The 8,530-nt window shown below is 41.0% G+C and overlaps 1 protein-coding gene across 4 annotated transcripts in view; it reads right to left on the reverse strand.

Moving 5' to 3' along the window:
- The window catches only part of Ssh2 (slingshot protein phosphatase 2), a 244,798-nt gene extending 241,185 nt beyond the window's left edge, over nt 1-3,613 (reverse strand). For 2 of the 4 annotated variants that reach the window (XM_085829808.1, XM_029483719.2), the window contains exon 1: nt 3,385-3,541. In XM_085829808.1, coding sequence (XP_085685934.1) covers nt 3,385-3,447 — 63 coding nt within the window. In that variant the 5' untranslated portion in view covers nt 3,448-3,541. Of the gene's footprint in view, nt 1-140; nt 290-3,384 lie in introns of all 4 variants that reach the window. The other 2 variants (XM_021178064.1, XM_021178063.3) reach the window with 2 other exon arrangements.
- Nucleotides 3,614-8,530: the final 4,917 nt, after the last annotated feature.

The raw sequence follows: 8,530 nt of genomic DNA on the forward strand, positions 1-8,530 counted from the left end.
TATATATAGAAAACTCAAACTTCAAAGGCTAGTTTGAGAGACACCTACTGTGAGATACATCTTCATCACCATCACTTCAATATTACCTTCAAAGGTTAGACACATTTTCATTTGAATTACAACTCCAATTGCTTACTTACTGAGTGACACAGTACACATTCCTTAAATATTCCTTGTCCCAGTTTCTTCATCTATAAGACGGGGATAAAAGCAACTTTCCAACTTTCCTTTGGCACATTGTAAGGAATGACTGAGTTAAATCATGTATGTAAAGCATTTAGCATGATGCCTGGAACGGATGAGAACACAAGAGAAATAAATTGTTGGTATTCTAATTACTACTGCTTATTAGTGAACTTATATTAATCTGAACCCAGACAATACTTATGACCATTATAAACTGGTTCATGTATACATTACTATTATTGCCCTCACTGTCTCTATGGTGTCTATATTTGTCTTCTACCAACCCTGCTACCCAAATTACATCATCTGATAGACAGGTTAATATCTTATATGACTCATTATCTGTGATGGTCACTTATGTCTAGTAGGTATGTATTAGGTTGTTTTTCTTGATCCTTGACCAAACACTGAAAATAAGCTGCTTAAGAGAGGAAGTGCTGACTTCGGTTCAGAGTTTACAGACACAGCGCATGGGGAAGGGAAGGCATGGGAGCAGAAATTTGCTAACAAGTGGGTAGATGCGGAAACAGAGAGAGGGAGCGCTGGGCTCTGCTGGACTTTCCCTTTTTCTTCAGTCCAGTACCCACCCCATGGGACAACAGTGCCACAGATAGGATGGATCTTCCCTCCTCAGTTAAACCTCTCTGGAAATATTTTTTACAGTAAAATTGACATTGAAGATTAACTACTACAGTGATCAAGTTATTTATGTTTAATTAAAAATGCTGAAGAGCTGATAGTATTAATATGTCCATCATTAAAAGATTAAATCTTCAGCTTCACAAACTTAAGTTGTTCTTTAAAGAAAAAAAAGTCAACTACCTTTTGCACTCTTCCTCACTTTTAAAACCAAGCAAGCAACCAACCAACCAACCTATTCATATAGCAAGAGATAAAACAGCAAAATACATGCATTTCAGACACTGTAGCACAAGGGCCACAAGACAACTGAGCTGAGCACAGGTTTGGATGGAATCAAATAGGAAGACAATTTAAAGGGAAAGAGAAGCGGCCTGTCAGCCACACTAACAATGCTGATTGTTACTCACGCAGCAGTGCCAGGATTTCTCTACACACAGGGCCAAGTATAAACAACTGCAATCATCAGACCAAGGCATATAGAACTATCTGTCATTTAGCTTAATAACTGAGTTTACTACTCAATATTTACTACAGTAAATACTACAGTATTTACATGACCAATCTTAATTGCCTACCTATGCCAAAATGACTATTAGCATTCCTCAAGATTCTAAAGTATTCCAAGTTTTGACTAATAAAGCCATGTCAAATAAATATGGCTTTACCATATATTATTCATTTACTTCAAGACAACTGATATGACAATAGCTTAATAAATGCTATTGTAACATAAAAGGTTTTCAGCAATGCCCAGGGGAAATTGTTTTACAATACTGAGTTCTACTTCAGTATGTTATCTACTAACCCTTGATTGCTTTCACAGCCAAAACTAGGCCTGGTAACCACAAAAATCAAAGGATTTACTATTGGAGTGAGTTACTATGGTCTGAAGATTTGCTATCAATTCTGGAAAATCTACCATAAAGTGGAAAAAAATCCACTCATGAAAATAGTACATATTTCTACCCCTCTCATATTTGCCTCGAGCAGACCCTAAAATGTTTCATCAGTTCTGAAGTACAATTATTCTCAAATCACAGAATCATAAAGCTTTCGAAAGTCCAGCAAGCCCCCTCCCCCAATGCAGGGATTCTTTATATCACCTGTCTGGCCAAAGCTCCCTGGCTTCTGCTTGATACAATGTGTGCTAACTATTTTGCAAAACAGTGTACTTGATTTTTACAAACGTCTTCCCTAAAGTAATGGGAATGTGCCTCTTTAAACTTCTACCCACAGATTTCAGTTTTGTATCCTGGACCACCACAAGGTGAATAGAGTAATTTCTTGAATTAGGGTAGTCATGCAAAAACACACAAGAAAACTCACAAAGGAAGAAACTACCACAATATGCAACAAAATTTTGAAATTCAGGAAACTATATTGAAATCACAAGGCAACATGCTTTCAAGATATCAAACTCATATCTCAGTTAACAAATATTAATAACCCAACTTTCTTTCATACACTGGAAAGTCATGGTGTTCACTGAATGCCTCTTTGCAATTTGACACTACTAAATCTAATGTTAAAAACTACAATTCTATATGAAATAGTTCTTCAATTGCTCATATTTTCATCTAGATGCCTGTTTTTTTAAGACCCATTTTACCACACTGGTGCAATGCTAACACATGCTAGCAGGTATTCACAAAAATGAAGCCTGAGACTAGAGCTATAAAGGAGTCAGGGTGGAGGTGAAGGCATAGAAAAGCCCAGCAGAAAAAAAAAAATGCTAATTGATGAGTGTTTTCCTTCTGGAAACATGCTTTAGCGACACAAGCATTTGAAGTCATGAACCATCCATGCACAATCCATGAGCAAGAACGATCATGAGCAATGAGTGGAAGGCATAAATGTCTGTAAGATGGAAATGAATTTGCACTGGTTATCGAGCAGCACCAGAAGCTTTGGGTTCTCACTGAGAAAGGTAGAAGTCCAAGAAGCAGAGATTACTGCCATCTTTTAAGGGTGGAAAGAAACCAGGGAGTAACTACCACTGAACAGTCCAATGAAGCCTAAACTGTACGGAGCACAAGAGAGATGCCAGGGACTAGAGAAAGGCACACACAGGGCGAGACGGAAGAAGGATGCGCAGTGCACTGACCAGGTCCCAGAAACGGTGTGCGTAAAGGATATGGGTGTGGGTCGTGGGTAACCTAGGAGCCCACCCTTCCCCTCCCTGCAACAGAGCAACAGAGGGTAAAAGAAGGGGGGAGGGTGAAAAGCAAGAATGACTCATAGCCGAAAGGAAGTGCTCAAGCCATGGGAAGCATGCTACGGGAGATTTCTGAGCCAGCGCTGTGAGGGACTGGGTGCTCCGGGTGATGGAGGTTGGGGAAAAAAACAAAATAAAACAAACAAACAAACAAACAATCCCAGCGTCTGGCAGTCCCTGCTGCTCGCCGGTAAGATGAGGGTGTGGGGGGTTCGCAGCAGCCTGAGTGCCAAGGCCTGGGAAGAGGCGCGGCGCGTGCGCAGTGGCGTTCGGCGGGACCCGCTGAGGCAAAGCGGAGCCTCAGTGACAGAAGCTGGGAGCTGCCGCCTGGAGGGACTCACCGAGGCGCAGGGGCTGGAGGTGGTGCTGGGGGTAGGCGACCGCTGGACCGTGACCAAAGCCATCTAGGTGCTGCTGGGTTGTTCCGGGCAGGGCATTCTCGTCCTGAGTGTGGGGGGCGGGAGGGTGACCGAGCCGGGATGGGGGACGAAGGGTGAGGGGTAGGGACGAGGGAAACGGAGAGGGAGATGAAGCCGCGGGAACGGCCTCGGGCTCCGCACCCACCACCGGACTCTCTCGCCGACTGACGCGCCGAACGGGCGGCGGGCGGGCAGGCGGGCGGTTCGGCAGCTGCGGGGCACAATGAGCGCTCCCAGTGCGCAGGCGCCACCTGTCAGCAACCGCCTCTCCCCTCGGCGCGCGCCGCCGCGGCGGCGTAACCCTTGAGTTGCCGGAAGCGGGCGGGCGGCTGCGTGCGCCGCGCCTCGGGCCGCCGTACCCTCCCGGGTCAGCTCTCGAGCCCTGCTGCTGCCCCTGCGGCTCGGTCTGTCCCCGCTGCGCGGCGTGGGGCGAGCTGGCCAAGGAGCCCTGGAAGGCAGGCAGCCAGTCAGCCGAGGGTCCTGATCTGGGGGTGGGGGTCGGTGAGAGAGCCGCTAATCCTCACTCCAGAAAGACAACCATTTTATGAGTGGAGCGTGCCACCTAAACCACCTTAGAGAAAAACTGAGGCGAAAATCCTGAGGCGAACACATTCTCTAGTGGAAGAGGGCTCCGCAGGTGCTATAGACGCTTTCTCTAGGCTAGACCCGGGAGACCAGCCCTCCTGCTTGGACCTGGCCCTCAAGAGGGCTCTGTCTTAATGAGCTTCCCCACCCTCCTCATCATAAAGGGCCTCAGGGTTAACGACCAGACTTTTCTTAAGAAAGATTTTTTCCCCCGGTGGTAAACACTGGAAACTTCGTAGTAGCCTCATGCTTCCTTCCTCTACAACCTGCCTAAAGTCAGTCACTGTATCTGAGATGTATCTGAGATGCTGAGGGAAGGGGGCGGGCACAGGAGAGCTGGACCCTGAGTTGGAAAGCTCCAACCTACTATATGTGTGTGTGTGTGTGTGTGTATATATATACATATATATATATATATATATATATATATATATACCTCTCAATTGCTTCCTACTGTGAAGATCTCCACTAAACAAAGATATTTTGATCGTTGAGCTTTTTTTCTTTCCCCCATAAATTTGACTGTTTCATAGATGCAAGTGAAAATGTAGAATTAAAATATTTTAAAGGAAGACATTTCTAAATGGTAAACTGCCAACATCAACCAAGCATGTAATGGAAAAATCAAGACTAAAAGGAAAAGGAAAAGTCACGCAGTGCAAACCGTTGATATATTTACACAGAGATAGTTGAGGGGATGAACTGGTAAATACCACCATCCATACCAAAGCTGTAGAAAGCACACACTTATGGACTCCAGTTTCTAAAGCCCACCTCTTTCTGTTTGTCACTCAAACAATCTTGGATCTCATTGCTCCTTTTAAACTGATAGGGCTGTCATAAGCTCTTTCTGGTTGCTGTGTGGTTAAGTGACACAAGAGCCCTCTGTGCTGAGTCTTTGTTCTCTCCCTGGGGCCCTGTGGTTGAAATAATTAGCAGGGAGGTTCCATCAAGAATCACTGAGGGTCCCTGTACTGTACCAGCCCTCTGTAGAGTGTAGTGCTGAAAAACCAGTTGGTAGGCTTTTGCCCCCTGGTGGTGATCAAGAGTGCCTATGAGACAAGAATTGAAGATCTGTGGTTCACAGATGAAACGAAGTTATCCCCAGAGCTCCAGAGTAAACAGGAAAGAGAAGGCAAGGTTCAGAAGTAAAAACTTTGAACTAAGACTTAAGAGACCAAACAGAAAACCATGTAGAGAGCCAAGATGAAAGCTAAATGTCCCCAAATAAATGTGTTTATAAACCAAAAGAGAAGTATTGTCCAAATCAGTAATTCTCAGTATGTTGATTTTTCTACTGATATGTGGTTGACAACTTGGGATTTCTTCTATGTAGTAGCATACTCTAAAGAAATTCATCTGGAAAAGGAGACATTTAAGCCCATTAACCTTACAACGAGATCAAGAACTGCTGTGAGTCAGACCAAGCTTCTAGTTCCAGCTGTGTAAAACCTTATGCAAATGAGTTGAACTTTTTGAACTGTAGTTCCTTATTCTCTATGATGAAACCCTAACTTACAGGACTTTCATAATCAAATGAGATAATGTATACAAATTAAAAGGTCCTACATGCAGTCAAGATAATTTTCTATTCTCTGTAGTGTATTCTGAGTTCATAAAGGCCTTGTTGAATGTATATTATGTACGGGAAATATCTTCAAGCAAAAGAAAAAATGAGAAATGATTCATGCTTTTTCTAAACTGTAGGTTAGTGGTCAAGATATATATCATCTGTAGTTAAGTATAGAACATTTTTGTTCAGCATTTCTAAGGTGATGAAATTGGGTTATAAATTTCTCAACTTGCACAGTTTGTATCAAGAAGTTGATTTATTATCATATAAAAGAAATGTATCTCAGTGGTATATTAGAAACTGATACTTGAAAATTATTGCTGCATATTATCTACTGAAAGAGAATGTTGATGTATGTTATATACTAGGTACTCTTTCATTTTTCATTGTGCATCTATGCATATGTGGTGGAAATGTGTGTGAGTGTAAAGATGTATGTGCCTGTGGATAAATGTGTAGAGGAAAAAGGTCAATGCCAGGTGTCACTCTGTTTTTGTTTGTTTGTTTGTTTGTTTGTTTTCAAGAGATGGGGTCTTTTACTGGACCTGGAACTCATCACTTCAGCTACACTGGCTGGCTAATAAGCCTCTGGGATGGCTTGTCTGATGCACCGGGGTTACAGATGTGTGTCAACACTGTCTTTTTTTCTTTTTCTTTTTCTTCTTCTTCTTCTTTTTCTTTTTCTCTCTCTCTTTATTTTAACTCTACTTTGTTTTTTACCTTAACTGTGGAATGGGGAGCTTGCACATGTCATGGTTCACCTGTAGAGGTCAGAGGACAACCCATGGGATATAGTTCTCTCCTTCCATATTGAGGATCATCAGGCTTCATGGCCGGGACCTTTACCCACTCACCCATCCCCACTGGTCCCCCATGACTATGTTAAGGACAAAATAAAATAAGTGTCTCAAGGGTTCATAGCCTTTGGTCAAGGATAGATAGGTAGATAGATAGATAGATAGATAGATAGATAGATAGATAGATAGACACACACACATATATACATATATATATGGATGTATTTACATCAATAAATAATTGAAGTATAGTTTAATGGTACTATGGATTCAGTCACCTTTTTTAGACTCTGAGGAAAGTATTATAGACATAGGAAAAGTCTAGATAAAATATAAAGTTACTTAAAAACAAAGATTGGATTGTCAGGGTAAATGTTCTTTGTATAAAATTAAATTTTAGGCTTTGGCTATAGATTCCAAGATAGCTCCTTTTTTTAATTGGACTGGATTATAGAGAAAAAAAAATCTGTTTTCACTGTGCATTTGTTACCCGTTCTTCTCTGGGATCCATGTTCCTGATGGATCTTCTAATAATCTGAGAGGTGATATCTACTATGAAAATCCAAAAGCCCTGGACTATATCAACTTAATTTGTTTCAAGTCTTTGTGTCTGAGACGTGGTTGTCTGTGCCCAGGCTGACCTCAAACTAGATCCATAGCAGAGATTAGCCTTAAACTGCTGATCCTCTTTCCTCTCCCTCACAAATGCTGGGATTGTAGGTATTCATCACTAAATTTGGCAGTGATAGATTAATTTGGGAAAGAAAATCCAAAAGTAGGATTCTCAACAGAGCCAAAAAGATGAAGGAACATCCTAGTTCTGCTTACAGCTCTTTCACTCTTCCTGTTTGTGGGACCAGAGGCCTGATCATGATAGTGGAGTTCATCTCTCCAGGAGTGAAATTATAGGGGGATTTGAAATTCCTGAAATCAACTGGTCCTTAAGCTTCAAAAGCAATTGACCTTTTCTATAGGAAGCTACTTCTCCATGTTTTACATAGCCACTACATTTCAAGAAGGACCTCAGGTTAAGAAGCAATGGCTCTCAGTCATTTTTTCTCCACATCCTGACAGCCATAAAAATATTTGTGTGACACACTGGGTAAGTTAAAAAGAGTTAAAGACTTGGTATTTGGGGGAAATTCATTTTCTTTCTATCATATACTTTTAAAAAAAACCAACAGCAATAACAAAACTCTCAAAACAGGGTCTCTAGTAGCCCAGGTTGGTCTTGTACTTACTTTGTGGCTGACACCTGCAATGCCTGGTCCTCCTACCTTAGCCTTCCAAATACTGCAATTACTAGCTTATGTACCATGCTTGGCTTAATGATGTATACTATTAGTAAAAGATAAAATGAATGATGTATCAAGGATATTAAATATTTAATTTGTATAAGTTTCAAAATAAAATCTTTTTAAATTTTTGGAGTATCAGAGATTCCTTCTGTAAACGTAGCATGTTTTAATATACAGTTTTATGACTAAAATGACAGCATTCATTATCTATGAAAAACTGTAATGGTGACATCTTCAAATTATTGGTAGCCATTATTGGTAAGAGCTTAGTTCATACATGTAATTAATAAAAACTTAAAATAATTCTCATTTTAACATTTACAAATATCAATATTTGTCTTCCTTTGTCCAACTAGAAGATAGTATGTGAAAATTTCTTGTGATAATGCGACTGTATTACAACCCATTTAAACTTTATTATCAAATGTATATTGCAAAATAATTACAATCTCTAATTTGCAGAGTATCCTGTGTTATTGGAACAATAATTAAGCAGCTAACTTAGACATAATGAAAAAGACACCTCAAACATAAACAAGGGGAAATAAATGTATAATTTATATAGAAAAGAAGAAATTGGGATCTGAATCCATTTAGAAGTATCTGTCAGCCTCCTGTTCCTTGGGTTCCTAGCACATGTTGTCTTCTGGTAGCTCTAAAGCTCACTGGTCATGGCAGGCAGTAATATGCACAACATCTGGCTTCTGAAAACGATGTCCTGGCAGTAGTATACTCCTTAGCTTTGCTCAGCAAGTCCTTCATCAAGCCCAGTGGGAACTTATACTAGAACAGGTCATCTCTCCCTATTCTATCTG

This window comes from Mus caroli, unplaced genomic scaffold (assembly GCF_978045245.1).
Source record: "Mus caroli unplaced genomic scaffold, Mus_caroli_1 scaffold_13, whole genome shotgun sequence".
Taxonomy (NCBI): Eukaryota; Metazoa; Chordata; class Mammalia; order Rodentia; family Muridae; genus Mus; species Mus caroli.